This window comes from Sorex araneus, chromosome 11 (genome assembly GCF_027595985.1).
Source record: "Sorex araneus isolate mSorAra2 chromosome 11, mSorAra2.pri, whole genome shotgun sequence".
In the NCBI taxonomy this organism is placed as follows: domain Eukaryota; kingdom Metazoa; phylum Chordata; class Mammalia; order Eulipotyphla; family Soricidae; genus Sorex; species Sorex araneus.
The window spans coordinates 29,981,861-29,999,184 of record NC_073312.1 but is presented as its reverse complement, the minus strand read 5'-3'; the positions used below and the strand labels follow the sequence as shown (position 1 = coordinate 29,999,184).

At 49.8% G+C, this 17,324-nt stretch overlaps 1 protein-coding gene across 1 annotated transcript in view; it reads right to left on the bottom strand.

The window, feature by feature from the left end:
- Window positions 1-16,193, bottom strand: part of TLL2 (tolloid like 2) — a 107,355-nt gene extending 91,162 nt beyond the window's left edge. The window contains exons 1-2 of the mRNA XM_055118656.1: window positions 16,154-16,193; window positions 11,611-11,727 (exon numbers count right to left, since the gene is read on the bottom strand). Of these exons, the coding sequence (XP_054974631.1) occupies window positions 11,611-11,727; window positions 16,154-16,193 (157 nt within the window). The remainder of the gene's footprint in view (window positions 1-11,610; window positions 11,728-16,153) is intronic.
- Window positions 16,194-17,324: the final 1,131 nt, after the last annotated feature.

The following is a 17,324-nucleotide window of genomic DNA, read 5'->3' as shown; positions in this document are numbered from 1 at the left end:
GTCGCTCACACAGAACAATTGATTGGAGGGCTACATAAATAGCTGGCAAGTGTGGAAAATTTCATTTCATTCTGCTTTAGAGAACAACTAACATTTAAATTAAGAGCAGGAAACAGGGCCAGAAGGGTCCACCGAGAGGCTGGAGTGCACGTTTTGTACACGGGAGGTCCAGATTCAACCCTCAGCTTGGTGTCCTGAGCACCACCAGGCACGATCCCCGAGCACTGAGCTGGAAGGAGCCTTAGTGCATCACCAGTGTGGTACCCACATCAGTTTCTTTTTTAAAAAGCAGAAAATATAGAAATCCATTAAATAAACAGAAGCAAAAAAACATAGAGATACTAAAGGAAAATGAAAATTAAATCCAATGAGGAGGAACCAAAGAAAGCTGCTCAGGAAGGCGAGGTCCAGTTTTTGTGCTGGTCCAGCTGAGAGGTGAGCACTGGAACTGCATCGGATGTGCACCGGTCCCAGTGCTCCTGAGGCTGTGCTCTGGATGCCACCATTGAAGATGCTTAGCAGGAACTCTTAAGGCCTTTTCCCATGAAAATTATATAAATGGCAGTGTGCGCGCGAGGTGACCAGGCTTGGCCACAAGGCCAGGTTCGATTCAAAGGAAGCTGCTTCCACAAGTGGAGGTCAGTCCACGGCCACTTCATCTCCTCAAACCCAAGGTCACACCATCCTCTGGTGCTCTCTGCCCCCTGATTCCCTGATGAAAACTGTTTTCTCCTGCTGTTCCACCTGGCCCTCCGCTCCGTTCACTTCCTACTTGGCCCCTTGGGGAATCTCTTCTCTGAGGACTCCCAGGTCATAGGAATCAAAAGGACTCAGTGAAGTCATCTGAGTTGACGAACCATGACATAGACTTGGCTATGGTGACCATGATAGGTCAGAGACAAGAAGAGGAGGCAAAAGACAAAGAAGGAAAAATTAACTTTGTCCCTTTGTTTCTCTCTAACCCCCGGTCTAGTTGCCAAGAGGTTGGCTTGTCTCGGTTTTTTTGTCTTGAGATGGCCATGAAAATCTAATCTGAAATAAAGTTTTGTACTTGAGCTATACTGAGTGGAGTATCATTTCTAGAATCTGAAAGAGGCTTACTAAGACTCTCAGGTAATGAACTCATGGTTTCCCAAGTGAAAATGCCCAGCTTTAACCTGGGCTCCCAGATTCCTGGCAGGGGGGTGAGCCCAGGAGGGGACTCTGTGAAGATATGCCTAAGAGGGATCAACCCCCCCCCCACCCCGCACTGCTGCTCCCCAGCTCTGTGCCCCACTTGGAGTCCAAAGAGACTCCCAGTCCAGTTTCTTTAAAATCTGACAAATATAGCCACAATAAAACTCAACCTAAAGGTGAATTGACTTTCTCCAGCACTTCAAGTTTGCAATGAACTCTGGCTTCCATCCAAGGTATAAGTCAGTCTCTGAGTGAGGCCCTGGGGAATGAGCTGATAGAATCCTTATGCTGCACGCTTTTTTTCTTTCCCAAAGAGCAGATGTGCACTTTATCAGATGCCTCTTTATCATCTCAAATCATCTCACCACACTGAAAACTTCGTGGGCAGAATCCCCACCAGGCCTTGTGCCCACTCCCATGACTTCCTCTCCGAGTTTCTGCCTGCAGGCTGCGACCCCAGCTCTGTGGGGCACTGAAGGAGTCGGGGTTCAACACTCCAGGGTATCTGCAGCATGCTGCCTCTGTCCCCAGCTCTCCTTAATTACTGACCCTTGTCCCCATCTCATCCTCTCAGGCCAACTCACTGGCATGTTCTTCTTAATATTCATTTCCTATGAGAACCAGCCCTCACCTCGTTCTTCCAATTTTACCAACACAGAACTAGATTCCCTGTAAGTTCTACTAAGGGCTTCTCTGGTGCTATTTGTGCAGTTCTTTGCCCTTAACTAAATATTCTTGCCTCCCACAGTGCTACTGGACCTTGAAGAAGGCTCCTTGCCCCAGGCTAGATTCACAGTCACAAACAACCCCTGCATGGTTGTCAGTAGTGCTCACCTGGAGCCTGACCTTCAGGTATGTCTCTGCCTACAGACACATCTCCTTTGGGCAGGGGCACTGGCCCCAGGCCCTGCCCTCTGGTTTGCCCATTCCTCCAGGACTCCCAAGTATGACAGTCATCACTTCATTTTATCCTTGGTGCTGGCTACAGGTCAGGATCCCTGCTAGCATTAGTCATGTTGGAGAGAGAAGAAGGACAGAAGGGGTGAGCGACTAAAGGAAAAGTTGATGTTGGAAGGTCAGCTGAGTTGTGGGATGTGACTACGGAGGACAGAGGAGGACAAGGCGGAGTAGGCACTCAGTTCATGAAGACCAAGTTCTCAACTTAGGGGTCGCAGTGAATTCTCCCTGCAAAAGGAGTTGGCTTTTCCTTTTGGAAAACAATATGAATGCTTCTCAAAAAATTAGAAATTGAGCTACCATTTGACCCAGCAATACCACTTCTGGGAATATACCTCGGAGAAGCAAAAAATTATAGTTGAAATGACATCTGCACTTATATGTTCATCGCAGTAGTGTAAACGCAGTACTGTTTACAATTGCCAAAATCTGGAAAAACCCGAGTGCCCCAAAACAGATGACTGGTTAAAGAAACTTTGATACATCAATACAATGGAATACTATGAAGCTGTTAGAAAAGATGAAGTCATGAACTTTGCATATAAGTGGATCAACATGGAAAGTAGCATGCTAAATGAAATGAGTCAGAAAGAGAGAGACAGACATAGAAAGACTGCGCTTATCTGTGCAATATAAAATAACAGAATAGGAGACTAACACCCAAAAATAGTAGAAATAAGTACTAGGAGGTTGGCTCCATGGCTTGGAAGCTGGCCTCACATGCAGGGAGAAAAGGCAGCTCAGAGAGAGAAGGGAACATCAAGTAAAATGTGGTTGGAGAGCCTGCTCGGGAAGGGAGATGCGTGTAGAAAGTAGACTATAGATTGGACAGAATGGTCACCCAATACCTCTATTGCAAACCACAACACCCAAAAGGAGAGAGAGAACAAAAGGGAATACCCTGCCACAGAGGTGGGATGGGGTGAGGGGAATGGGACTTGGGGACGGGAGGGATACTGGGTTCATTGGTGGTGGAGAATGGGCACTGGTGGAGGGATGGGCTCTGGAACATTGTATGATGGAAACACAAGCACAAAAATGTGTAAATCTGTAACTGTATCCTCATTAATTTTTTAATTCACTAATTAAAAAAACAAAATAAAATAAATAAATAAATAAAAAGGAGTAGGCTTAGGGGCTGGCAGTTCTGGGAGGGGAAGGCTGAAGGGAGCTCTGGGGGTGTGAAAGGAGGCTGGTCCTCCCTGGCTTTGGAAGGCTTATGGATGGCTTTTGCCATGTGGGGCCCAGTACCAATGACCCAGTGAGGGTGAACTATTTACCTTGTTGCCAACAGATGGCCTCCCAGTCACTCCTTGCAAGGAGGACACCCCTGCCCTCAACACGCACACACGCACACACCAGACACAAACATTTTTTTCCATTTCTGGTCCCCAGAATCAGCTGGGGTCTAAGGCATTACACATTCAAACAGAGTTAAGACTCTACTGGTCTCTCAGGGGAAGCAGAGAAATAAGGAAGCAAGGAGACCACCATCCCAAGACTCAAGACCGTAATCTATAATTCATAAGTGTTTTGTTGGCACCATTCACACATCCAGCCTTGTGTTGGAACTAAAGAGAGAAGATTAAGACAAAGCAAAGACAAGTCAAGCTGTGGGCAGCCTGGTGGATATGGAAACAGCTTGAGATAATGGCATGATGGGGCGCATCCCTTTAAAGTGAGGCACTCATGTGGGTCTTCTATCATTAGCCTTCAAGGATTGTGACAGGGACAGCAAGTCTTCGATGCTCAAGGGGATGATATTAATGGTGATGCCAAAGGCCTTTCTAGAAGCAACATATTGTAGAGACTAAAATGCAGGACCCTTGGAATTAAAATGAGGTCCTCAAAAATATACTCCTTTGAACATAGTTTCCACATTAGTAACACTCCCTCCCCCATGAAATTAAGATGTGAAGATTAAATAAGCACATTTTTCTGAAGTATTTAAGATATAACTGGCATATGACAAATGCTAGTAATTGTAATCACTCTTTTGTTCAGGCTATAAATAAAGATCAAGTATCCACAATCCTACCTTTCAGATCTCTCTTTGGCCAATTTTATGATTATAGAATTTGATGGTGGGGGACTAGGATGCCTTGTGTAGAAAACTTACTGAGATTTCCCACATGCTGGTTGGGAGTAAAATCCAAGAATCTGATCAGATCGTATGGATGCAGCCCCAGTTCCAGAGATTGCTGTGAGATGCTGGCAGACACAGCCGTAGGAGGGAAACATGGGCCTTCGATGTATGCTTTGGGGCACAGAGGTGGGACAGAGAGTAAAGAAGAGAGAGAACTGACCCAGGAGCAGTCTTGGTGACTGGGATTTGGGGAGGACGCAGCAAGTGTCAGACCCTGGGTCACGCTTTACTGCTCATGCTTAACCCATGTCCCCTGCAAGACAGCATTTATTATTCCCTTTGACAAGGAAGGAGTCACCCTCAGTGCTATTGCAAATCAGGACTAAGCCAGAGAGGCAAAGCCTGGCCTAGCCAACTCCAACCTGAACATCTTTCTCCCATGCACACCGCAGGGTTCAGGATGTTCATCACAAAACTGTCCACAATGTGGAAAGGCCAAGGAGCAGAGTTTCATCAGTGGGGTCAATAGAGCATTCCAACCTCTTGAAATTGCAGGCAAAATTCTGAGTGTGTGTATGTGCATATGTGTGCGTGTGTGTGTGTGTATGCACGCGCGCGTGTGTATGTGCATATGTGTGCGTGTGTGTATGTGTGTGTGTGCCCGCACACACATGTGCATGTGTGCCTTTATCACAAAGAAGGGCTCATATTATTCAGGAGACTCTCAAAAAGGTCTGGGAAGCCCCAAATATCCAACTTTAAATAAAAGATATGACCAGATTTTTCTCTGGAAATTCCCTTCTCCAAAGCTCTTGAGAAGGATGAGCGGAATAGCTCCCAGCTGGCTTCCTGGTGCTTCCTAGCTTTCAAAGCAACGCCCCAGCAGCAGAGGCCTGAGAGTTTACATCACGCAGTGCCAAGGGGCTGTGTCATGTAAAAGGGGACATATGAGAATCCAGCCATTTTACTCCCGCAAGGGTTTAACCTGGCATTCTAAAAGGCTTAGAAAGTTGTCTTTTCCACAAGTCTTCTCAGAAGGTTTTAATTTGTTTGTTTTTATCATCTCTGCAGATTTTTGTTTGTTTTTTGGTTTGGGGCCGTACCCAGCAGTGCTTAGGACTTACCACTGGCTCTGTGCTCAAGGATCACTCCTGAGGAGGTTCAGGGAACCATATAGGATGCCAGGAATCAAACCTGGGTAAGCCAGGTCCATGGCAAGTGCCCTACCCATACTATCACTCCGGCTCTCATTCATTATTTTTTCACTCATTATTTTTAAACTGGGATGCCCAAACCACTGGTCTAATACCGACACCTCCCACAGATGGCTGGAGTGTAGGAAGGGCAGATTTAGAGCAAAGTTGGTCTCTTAAATAGAGATGGACAGGCCCAATGGCTCAGAATAGACAAGGCGGGAAACATCGCATCCCTCAGAGCCAATAAGTAATTAAAACCATTTCCCCTTTCAGCGTCCTCATTACAAAGATCGAGACATCTGATCCCCCCTCCGGATGGAGATAACTGCAAGAAGAGATTTCCTCTCCAGGTTTTTGGACATGCGTAAAGATGGGAATGTTCCACATTGGCTTCCTGAACTCTTTAGGGAAGAAACAAACAAATGTCCAAAACATCCACCGCCCAGTCTTTTCATCCCCATCCTGTGTGGTGAGGAGGCGAGGTGAGGTGTCCGAGTTGCTCAGAAACGGGGGTGTCGGGTCCGGCACCGTCACGTTGGAGAGGATGCAAGAGGGTCGGGGACTGTGTGTGTCTGCCTGAGTGTCTGTGTGTGTCCTGCTAAGTACTTCCTTCACGACACAGCTAATCCGATTAGCAGCTTTAGGAAACTCTGTTATGTTAATTCAAGGGCCCCATTCATCGAACAGCTTGGCCCATGCCTGCCCAGGACTGCCATTCTTCTCGCTGCAAATAAAATGCACACAGAGGACTTTCTCTCCCAGAGGACCTCTCTCCGGCCTTGCCCACTTGCCCACACACAGCCACACCGCTGCCATTTCCTCCAGCAGCTCCCGTTCAGGGGAGGGGTCTGTCCCCAGTGGGGAGAACCTGTCCCCAAAGAGGGCACATCACAAAGCTGGATCACCCCCAGGCCAACTCCCTCAGCTGGCATCCAGGCTGAGGACACTGGTCCTCGGGGGAAGCCCTGGGGTGTGTCCCTGGCTTTCTCCCAGACTTCGTTTCTCTTTCTGTAACATGTGGTCTTGGCACAGAGGGTACAGCTGAAATAGAAGCAGGAAGGAAGAGGGTCGGGGGCCTGGGCTGGCACAGCGCAGCGTGTTTGTCTGTCGTGTTTGACCAGGAGAGAGAAAGGAGCTGGGAGCCGAGGTTGTGAACAGAGTCAGGGTGGGCGGACGTGGAAGGTCGAATAAAAGAAAGAAGGAACCGCCGGGGACTCTTAAAGCTTGAATTCATTCTCAAGGGCCTACATATGACCCCACTGAGTGGCTTAAGCCCTCAGACATGTCGGTTCCCTCCATCGGGGGTGCTGGAAGCCTCAAGTCTAGGCGTGGGCTGGGCCAGCTCCCTGGAAAGCTGGCGCCGACCCTGCTGGACGCTCCTGCAGGACGCAGTGCTCCATCTGCTCTTCCGGTCCTCCAGACCTTCCTCCCTGCATCGGTGTCTCCCGCTGCTCTTGGGGGCTACAGGCCCAGCCTCAAGCCAGACCAGTCTCCTCTCCGGAGCTCAGAGCTCTGCAGAGATGCTATTTCTGAAGCGGGTCACCTTCAGAGGTTGCAGGTAGATGTCAATTTGGGGGGACACTCCAGGGCACTCAGCTGCTGCGAGGTCTCAGGAAGCAGGTGGGGAACAAGAGCCACAACAAGAGTCTACGGGAACTGATCAGCAGGTGTGCAGCACCCCAAATTGGGGGGAGGGTGGTCCACACTAGGGATCCTAACTGCCCTTAGCAGCTTTCCTGGTGGCCACCACAGGACCACCCACTTCCAGGGCCACATCCCACTTCATTCTCTTCCACACCCGCCCAAACCCCAGGGCATTGCCATGGCTAGGAAAGGAGGGAAGAATCCAGCCTCCACACATTGGAAAACAGAAGAGTAGGAACAAGGAAAGCACCTTTTTAATGTATTGTTTGATGTTTTTTTGGTGGGTGGGGACTCAAACAGTGCTCAGGAAGCCTCACAGGTTCTTCCCAGCACTACTTGATGATGTGGAGCCCCATGAGACCTGTGGGGGCTGAGCCATCAGGCCAAAGCCAGGGGGAACCTTAGGGGGCTACAGGATCAGTCCTCCCCAGGCCTGTACACGCAAGGCACGTGCCCCTGAACCTGCGCTCTTCTCTCTGGCCCCTTCATTTATTCGTCTGCAAGCAAGGGCCCAGGGATGGGGCGCAGCGATCGAGTAGGAGGCCGTGAGATGAGCCCCACTCCTCTCCCCCAGCCCCTCCCTGGCACTGAGGACAGCCTCAGCTCTGCGGGTATATTCTTTGGCACTGAATGTGAGATGCCCCCGTCCACCCATGACCGTCACAAAAGAAAGGGAAGAGGAACAAACCGCAGCAGGTGTGTTTCAAGAGGCCCCACCCCCACAATGTTACTCACTGTAGCAGTTTCGGAAAGGGGGAAAAAATGCAGATACAAAGGGAAATGACCTTCATGCCCATCTTGCACGGAACCAGGTGGGCCAAGTGTGGCACAGTCCACCTGGACCACAAATGTCAGAGACGGTGAGAGGTCATCACATCATCAGGTACCCCAGGACAATAAAGTCACACGGTACGGTGAGAAGAGACAGATGCAGAACACAAGGACAAGGGGAGGGAGTTCCTGGAGAGAGCCCTGAGCGGGCTGGAGCACGTGCACCGCACCAGGGCCCCGGGTTCACTCGGCAGCACCCCATGGCTCCCCCTCCCCAGGCACAGAGTAGCTGATGCATGTGACTGCACACTGCTGCCTGACTGACACCGCTGCATGTGACTCTGAGCACCGCTGCATGACTCTGTGCACTGCCCATGACTCTGAGCACTGCTGCATGATTCTGAGCACCGCTGCAGGTGGCTCTGTGTACCGCTGCATGTGACTCTGAGCACCGCTGCATGTGACTGCATATCGCTGCATGTGACTCTGAGCACTGCCGCATGACTAAGCACTGCTGCATGATTCTGAGCACTGCTGCAGGTGGCTCTGTGTACCGCTGCATGTGACTCTGAGCACCGCTGCATGACTAACACTGCTGCATGTGACTCTGAGCACTGCCCATGACTCTGAGCACTGCTGCATGATTCTGAGCACTGCTGCAGGTGGCTCTGTGTACCACTGCATGTGACTCGGAGCACCGCTGCATGTGACTGCATATCACTGCACGTGACTCTGAGCACTGCCGCATGACTGAGCACTGTTGCATGTGACTCTGAGCACTGCTGCATGACTGACACTGCTGTACGTGACTCTGAACACCACTGCATGGGACTCTGAGCACTGCTGAATGTGTTTCTGAGCACTGCTGCATGTGATTCTGAGCACCACTGCATGTGACTCTGAGCACCACTGCATGTGACTGCTTATCGCTGCATGTGGTTCTGAGCACTGCTGCATGTGTTTCTGAGCACTGCTGCATGTGGTTCTGAGTACCACTGCATGTGACTCTGTGCACCGCTGCATGACTCTGAGCACTGCTGCATGATTCTGAGCACCACTGCATGTGACTCTGAGCACCACTGCATGTGACTGCTTATCGCTGCATGTGACTCTGAGCACTGCTGCATGACTGAGCACTGCTGCATGTGGTTCTGAGCACTGCTGCATGTGATTGTGAGAACCACTGCATGTGACTCTGAGCACCACTGCATGTGACTCTGAGCACCGCTGCATGACCCTGAATACCACTGCATGTGACTGAGCACCGCTGCATTGGCCCCCAAACCAAGACAAACACCGACAAGAGGAAATCACACACACACACACAGTCTGAGCCCAGTGTGACAGGAAGAAACCAGAGAACAGATACTGACGGGACCCCTGGGGCAGGGAGACAGCACACTTTTCTTCTCTGCTCTCTACAAAGCTGAGCTATCCCACTTTCATCCCAAAGAACAGAGAGTATTAGTTTAATCAGCAAAAACAATAAAAAATATTCCCATTCTAAAAATAAAAGAACTCTCTGGATACAGGCAACGTATCTATTGGCCCTGAGAGGGCCGTGATGGAAGAGAAGCTCCGAGACAAAAACACACAGCAGAGGGGCGGGAGCTAGAGCGCAGCAGGGAGGCATTTGCCTTGCACACACTGGACCTGGATTTGATCTCCAGCACCTCACATGGTCCCGACACTGCCAGCAGTGCTCCCTAAGCACAGAGCCAGGAGGAAGCCTGAGCACTGCTGCGTGGGGCCCAAACATTAAAATGACAAGTAAATAAACAGAGTTTTAAAAGCTGGAGGAGGAGGAGACAACACATGGGAACTAGTTTCAGAGGACACGGGTTCAAGTGTCCCATGCTCCCTCGGCACCAAGACCTTAAGAATTAGATTAGGCCTTAAGAATTAGACCAATTTAATTTCCCCCCACTATCCAATTGAACCCTGAGCCCACGCAGGTCACAGCTCTTTCTGCAAATGCACCGTAACAATGACAAGAAGTGGCAAGTGGACATTGACTGACCATTTGCGAAGTGTCAGACCCACGTTACAAACTTGACACAAACTTGCTACACGTGGTGATGCTCAGGGCTAACTCCTGGTTCTTTGTTCAGGGATAAGTCCTGTTACTCACGGGATGGAGCCAGGGTTGGGGGTGTTACAAGGCCAATGCTTTAATCCCTGTTCTATTTCTCCAGTCCCTCTTCTCTTTCCAGAGTACATGTCTGAGGTTAGAATCAGGACTATTCACCTCTGACAAATGCAGAAACTTAGGCCTAGAGAGTCTGAGACTCAGTCCCAGAATTCATGCCCAGGAAGCATCACTGTGGAGCCTCTGACCATGACCAGCCCGGCAACGCTCCTTCTGGAAACCAAGCCTCAAAGCATTCTCCATCTCTCACGTCTCAGGACTTACCCACGCCTGGTTCCTCTTCCTTTTTTCCTTTCCACCCATGCTGGTTCAACATTTCTAGGAACAAGATACTGTGACCCAGTATCGAATATGATGTAGACTCTGCCTTCTCTCAGTTCACAGGAGAGAAGGCTGGAGACGATGGCCCTCAAATTATTGTTGTTGTTGTTTTGTGTTTTGAGGATGCTCAGGGGCTATTCCTGGTTCTTTGTTGAGTAATTTCTGGCAATGCTCAAGGAACCATATGCAGCACCAGGGATTGAACTGGAGCTGGCCACATACAGGGCAAGTGCCTTAATCCTATGCTGCTATCTTTCCAGTTCTCCACGAAAATTCTTAAGGTCTAAGTAAAATGTTAGCTATGGGGGAACATGGGAGGCGAGGGTTGGGCTGCGAAGCTTCCTTTACTGTAGCGTCCTAAGAGAACCTTCGGCACAGACATTTCTCTGCAGCTGGGCAGGCTGATGCTAATCACTCCCAGCCTCATTCTGGAACCTTCCACTCACACTGAGTGGGCCTCCATGAAGTGTCAGGACAGACCCTCAGTACGGGAGGATCACTGATAGAGGCACAGGTGGGACTTTGAAATCAGAGACCAAGACCCCAAAGCTCCTGGGCCCAGCACGGTCCTCACTCCCGCTTTGCAAGTCAATATGTACACATGTGAAGTACCTGCAGTACAACCACTTGGGGAAAGTTTTGGCCAGTATCTGAATTAAAGCTAAATTATGGGCACCCTAAGACCAGCACCTCCACCTGGGTAAACGCCCAAAGAAAATGCTCGTGTCCACCAAAAAAACACATACAGGAACGGCAGTAGCCACATTATTTTATCACAGCCCCAAACCGAAAACCGTCCAAAGTTCTGTCAACAGAGGGATGGATAAATAAGGATGTTTATACAACAGAAGACCACAGAACAGGGGAGAGAATAAAAAGAACAGGCTCGCACAGCAATGTGGGGGTGATTTCTGTCAGGAAGCTCAAAGAAAGGAGATAAACGCCAACAGGGGCACAAGGTCCCATGTGTGGACACTGTCCTGCCGCTCCTCATGCCCAGCAGCAGGGACAGAACTGCCATCCCGCATTCCCTGCGGCTAGAAAGTGCTGGACCTTGATGCAAGGGTCCTGGGAACCAGAACGCCAGATTGCACCCTCTGAGCTCAAGCCCAGTGCCTCTGGAAAAGAGGCAAAGGGAGGTTTTCGCAGAAGGGCCGACAATCCCAAAGGCTCCCGCCAGAGCCTGCAGTAAGGAGGGACGTTCCCCCCGGCAGCCAAGGGCCAGTGGGCACTGGCCAGTGAATCCTGGTGGCGGTGCTCCGTGTCCTGGGGCTGCCCTCCAAGGCAGGTGGGACAGACGCCGGCCTCACCTGTGCCATGTCCTTGTTCCGCTCCTTCCTCTGATGGCCTGATCCCATCTCTGGCCGTGTCGATGTGAAATAACTTCAGGTCATCTTCATCTAAGGCGATGTCTCCCCAAAAGACAGCTTGGAAGGAAAAAGATAAATGGGTGAGTTGAGCTGGAGGCCAAGGGCAGGACTGGTTCCTGTCCCAGAGTACACTGCTGCGGGGTGGGAAGTTCTAGAAAGGAGAACCCTCCGTGAGAGGTCTTCCTGGACCGGAGGGGTGGGACTGGTGGACTGGTGGGGGCAGGAATCCACATGCGCTGATGCGTCTTGTTCTTGGGGGGCTGGGGCTGGTCCCCATGATCAAAGGGCTGGTCAGCAAGACATGGTCCTCCTGTCTCTCGATGTGGCTAATAACCCACCACAGAAAGATGGCTGCTTCCCTCCCCTTTAGGGTCCTCTGGATACACACGGCATCATGTGGGGCAAGGGACCTGGCCCAAAGGGCAACAGCACATGCAGGAGACCCGGGTTTGGTCCCTGGCACTTCGTGGTCCCCTAAAGCACTGTTAGGAACACACCCCTGAGCACTAGAGTGCCGAAGCACAGAATGCAAGAAGTAAGCCACGTGTTCCCAGTATTTGCTGCCCTTCTTAGGGGCAAGTCCCACTTTTCCAGGGTTGGCTCCATCTCCAGGGCCTGGTCCCAGGAGATACTAGATGTGTAAATGCCAGATGGTTTAGATTCAGCCCCAGATGAATGTTGGTGAACACCGAGACCTACAGATGCTCTTGGGGCCAGAGATATAGTACAGGCAGGAAGGCCCTTACTTGCCTTGCACACAGCTGCAGACACCGTGACCCTGGTTCAATCCCCAACACCACTGATGGTTCCCTGATTACCATGAGGGGTCCCTCCTGAGCACTGCTGAGTATGACTCAAATAAATCCAAACGACCCCCCACCTTCATCAAAATAGACCACGCTTCTAGCCATGATAGCACATGGGGGGTGACCAGCACCATTATAGCTCCCAGCTGGGGTGGTCAGTACCCACAGAGACCAGAAGGGGACGCAGGCCGTGGCCCCCCTCCAGGCACTGCACTGGGAAGGCCATGTGGGCAGCTACTGGACTCTCTCCCACCGCTGGACCCACAGTCCCTTCCTGCGATGCTGGAGGTTGCTGGAAAAAGTCCCGATCCCACTCTGCCTTTCAGTCCTGCAGATTCTACTCAGGCATCAAAGCCAGTTCCGTGCCCCCAGAAGGCTGCCTGTGCATTGCTCAGAAACAATGTCTGCCTCCCAGAGCACAGATCACAGTGAAGCCCAGCAATCACCCCAACACTGAGACCAAGCTTCCAGACTGCAAACCAGAGTAAATGGCAACCCGGGTTGAAGGTCCAGAATCAGAGTCTCATCTTGGTCCTACCCCACCCCATTCTGTCACCATGAGCAGGCTACAAAGGGAGGCTGGTCTGTTCAAGGTCACATACAAGTTACTGTGGCGGAGCCAAGACAATCCTCAGTCCAATATGGTTCGAAAGAGCGGAGCGGAAGTCCCAGGCATCTAGGAAAAGTTTTCTAGCAAAGTGGAAGAACTCAGGTCTGGGAAGCTGCAGGTTCTATCGAAACCTGAACAACCAGATCCAGCGCATCCACCAGCACCGCCTTGTAAGAGGAAAGAGCCCTAGGTAGTATCCCACCCACGTGGGGGGAACAGCAGGGTGAAAAGTGAAGAAATTATGATGAGGGACTCCGTAAAGGGATGTTCACAGAATGCACTGATGTCAGGTGGGGCCTGTTTTTTCCTGGAAGCCTTGAGCACAGCAGTCTGACTCTGCAGCCCCAGGGCCCCATTCCATTATACTTAATATTGTGTATACGTAAGGAATATAGAGAAGTACATTTTAGGAACCACAGCAGATCAGGGAACAGCCAAGTTCTGGGATAATTAGTAATGTCTGTAACAGATGTGGACAGAGAGTGGCAACTGCTAGTACGTGCTCCCCACGCCTGCTCTCAAGATAAAGAGGATCCGGACAAAATGACTACAGAAAATAAAACAGAGGGGGCTGGAGCAATAGCACAGCAGGTAGGGCATTTGCCTTGCACGTAGCCAACCCAGGTTCGATTTACCAGAATCCCATATGGTCCCCTGAGCACCGCCAGGAGTGACTCCTGAGTGCAGAGCCAGGAGTAACCCCTGTGCATCGTCGGGTGTGACCCAAAAAGCTTAAAAAAAAAAAAAGAAAAGAAAAAGAAAAAAGAACAGAGCCCTGGTAACAGGAGCAACTGCCCATCTCAGGAAATCTAAAAGACTATGTTGGAAAAAATTCTCCCAAATAAAGATTCTAGACCAATACACAAGGAGGAAGGAAGTAACAAAAACTATCACATCATGCCACAAGACAACTTTCTGCAGCAATGGCCAACATTCGTTCCATATCTGAACTCTTTGACATAGTAACCACGAACCACATGTGGTTAATAGGTACCCGAAATGCAGTTGGGATGACCGAGAAACCTTTTTGTTTGTTTTGGGGCCACACCTAGCGATGTTTGGGGCTTATTCCTGGCTCTGTGTTCAGGAATCACACCTGGTGCAGTTTGAGTAGACTGTATGGGGTGACCAGGATTGAACTCAGGTCGGCTGCATGCAAGGCAAGTGCCGCACCCACTGTACTATGAATCCAGCCCCAAGGAGTTCATTTTTAAATCGATTTTATAATTAGCTTACATTGCTACATGTGGTTTACAACTATATTACAGATATAACATACATGCTACAAAATAAAATTTTACATTTGCACATATAGAATATGCACATATAGGCTACAGATAATATGAAACACTGTTATATAATGTCATACAAAGAATAAATCCTATTTAAAATTAAAGCAAAAAGCACTACATATTGAGGAATAAACTTGATACAATATGTATGGTATTAAGACTGTACTTTTGGGGTCATATTCATATTTGGGATTGGGGCTCTGTCTGGTGATGCAGGGGCTGTAGTGAGGTAGCTGTGCTGGGGACTGAACGCACCTCAAGTCAGCCTGTCAGTCACGCACCCCCACCCAGGGGTCATCTCTATAGTTCAGTGATATTAGGTTGAGAGTATAAGTTCTAGTAAAATCTTTACAAAGTGTCTGAAATGAAAAGAAAGGCATGGAACCAGGGCAACAGTACAGCGGGGAGGGTACTTGTCTTGCATGCGGCATACCCATGTTCAATTCTTGGCACCCCATATGGTCCCTTGAGCCTGACAGGAGCAGTTCCTCAGTGCAGAACCAGGAGCAACCCCTGAGCATTGCTGGGTGTGGAACAAAAAGAAAGAGAAAGAAAGGAAGGAAGAAAGAAAGAAAGAAAGAAAGAAAGAAAGAAAGAAAGAAAGAAAGAAAGAAAGAAAGAAAGAAAGAAAGAAAGAGAGAGAGAGGAAGGAAGGAAGGAAGGAAGGAAGGAAGGAAGGAAGGAAGGAAGGAAGGAAGGAAGGAAGGAAGGAAGGAAGGAAGGAAGGAAGGAAGGAAGGAGAGGAAAAACGAGAGGAAGAAAGAAGGAAAGAAAAAGAGGAAGAAAGAAGGAAAGAAAAAAGAAAGAAAGAAAGAAAGAAAGAAAGAAAGAAAGAAAGAAAGAAAGAAAGAAAGAAAGAAAGAAAGAAAGAAAGAAAGAAAGAAAGAAAGAAAGGAAGGAAGGAAGAAAGGAAGGAAGAAAAAAAGAAAGGCATAATATGTTTCTGAAATGGTCAGCTTTCCCAAATTATGTATGGGAATTGACTAATATTCCCAATACTTGTTTATTATTGACAAAGTTACATTAAACCCATCCACATAACCAGGTCTTATTGGACACGAGGGACTGGAGAGACAGTACAGCAGGTAGGGCACTTGCCTTGCACACAGCAGACCTGGGTTTTATGCCTGAGTGCAGAGCCAGGAGTTAGCCCTGGGCAGTGTCAGGCGTGGTCCCAAAACAGAAACAAATGAAAAAACCTCACAAAGTGACAGAATCACTCTGCAGCTTTGACTAGTCTGGAAATAAACCCTAGACTACAAAAAAACAATCCTATGTGGTGAAGTAGATAATCACACATTTGTGAAAATAGTGGGGACTCATCAATGAATCACAGTGAGATAAATGAGTTACTGTTTGAGGAAAACTCAAGTTGTCCTGAGTTGCACCTTAATCTAGATGCCAAAATTTATTCAAAATATATTAAAATGAAAACATTCAAGCAGCAAATCTGCTGAAGAACAACAGCTAGGAATCAAAGGAGCCGAGTCTGTACTTTCATAACACACAGCCATTAAACTCTTCACTGTCACTGTCATCCCGTTGCTTATCGATTTGTTTGAGTGGGCACCAGTAACATCTCTCATTGAGAGATTTATTTGTTACTGTTTTTGGCATATCCAATATGCCACGAGTAGTTTACCAGGCTCTGCTGTGTGGGCTCGATACTCTCGGTAGCTTGCCGGGCTCTCCGAGATGGGTGGAGGAATCGAACACGGGTCGGCTGTGTGAAAGGCAAATGCCCTACGGCTCTTATCAAAAGGCAAACGCCCTACCGCTCTTATCAAAAGGTAAAGCGTGGCCCACTGGTGCCATCGTGCAAGATTTCAAGAACGTGGAACTGGGATAGTCCCTCACAGACAGGTGAGAGCCAGCGCCAGCCCACTACTGAAAAAACAAGATCTACAAGCCAGAGAGATAGCGCAGGAGGTGAGGCGGCCACAGCCTTGGTTCCAATGCTCTGTGGTCTCCTGAGCACCGCTAGGGGTCACTCCTGAGCAGAGAGCCAGGACAGCACCAGAGCATCCCCAGGTGTAGTCCCGTGGTCCTCCATAGCTATCGACGAAAGATCTCAGTTTCTAAAGTTACGCTGTGTCCTGGATGTTGCCTGGTGCATGCCCGAGGCTGCAAAGACCACCAGCCCGCAGCTTCCCGCCCGGGTTTCCGCAGCACAGCACCAGGTCCCGCCTGGCCTGTCCCTGTGCAGGGAAGCATAACAGCGCTCCATCCCGGAGCCAGCTTCAACGCCAGGGCGTGGTCAAAGGTCATTTGCTTGGGAAGAGACTTAGCAAGAGTTTTAAGTCCACGAAGGTCTTCCTGATTCCCAAATCTGAGTCCCAGTGGGACTTTCGGCTGGTCACAGTGGAGGGCCTGGTGACCAGCCAGGGGTCAGCCAGGGTCAGGATGTGTGAGGACTGACTGAGGAGCCACATTCCTCCCCACTGAGATTCCTGGCCAGGGGCGGGTGATAGGTTTGAGCCAAAGAAACCTTAGAGCCAGGCAGAAACCCAGCCCATCAGAGGAAGCCCCCTTCACTCTGCACCCCTTCTGATACTACCACATCAACCCTCAAACCATATTTTGACACCCAGGGAAGTAGAGGCTGCCCCATTCTGGAATAGCAGTCTTGCTAGCCCACCCGAGCCACAGGTTCTGCCCTGCCCAGGGGCCACCCTTAAACCAAGGACACCTGGGTTTTGCCTCTGAATGCCCCTCGGGGAGGAACCCCCTCCAGCCAGGCTGCTGGTTTGGAGCTACTCTGGGCCTGCACTCCCGGGTGGTTGGGTTCTAATCACCACTCAATGGCCAGGCCAAATCCCAAACGCCCCACGGCAGAGCGACATGTGCAGACGCAAAGGGCGCCTGTGAAAGCATTACAGAGCCTTGGGCCTGGTCAACACTGGGGAACAGGGAATGCTGATGTTGGATGTGACTTTCCCCCCAGCG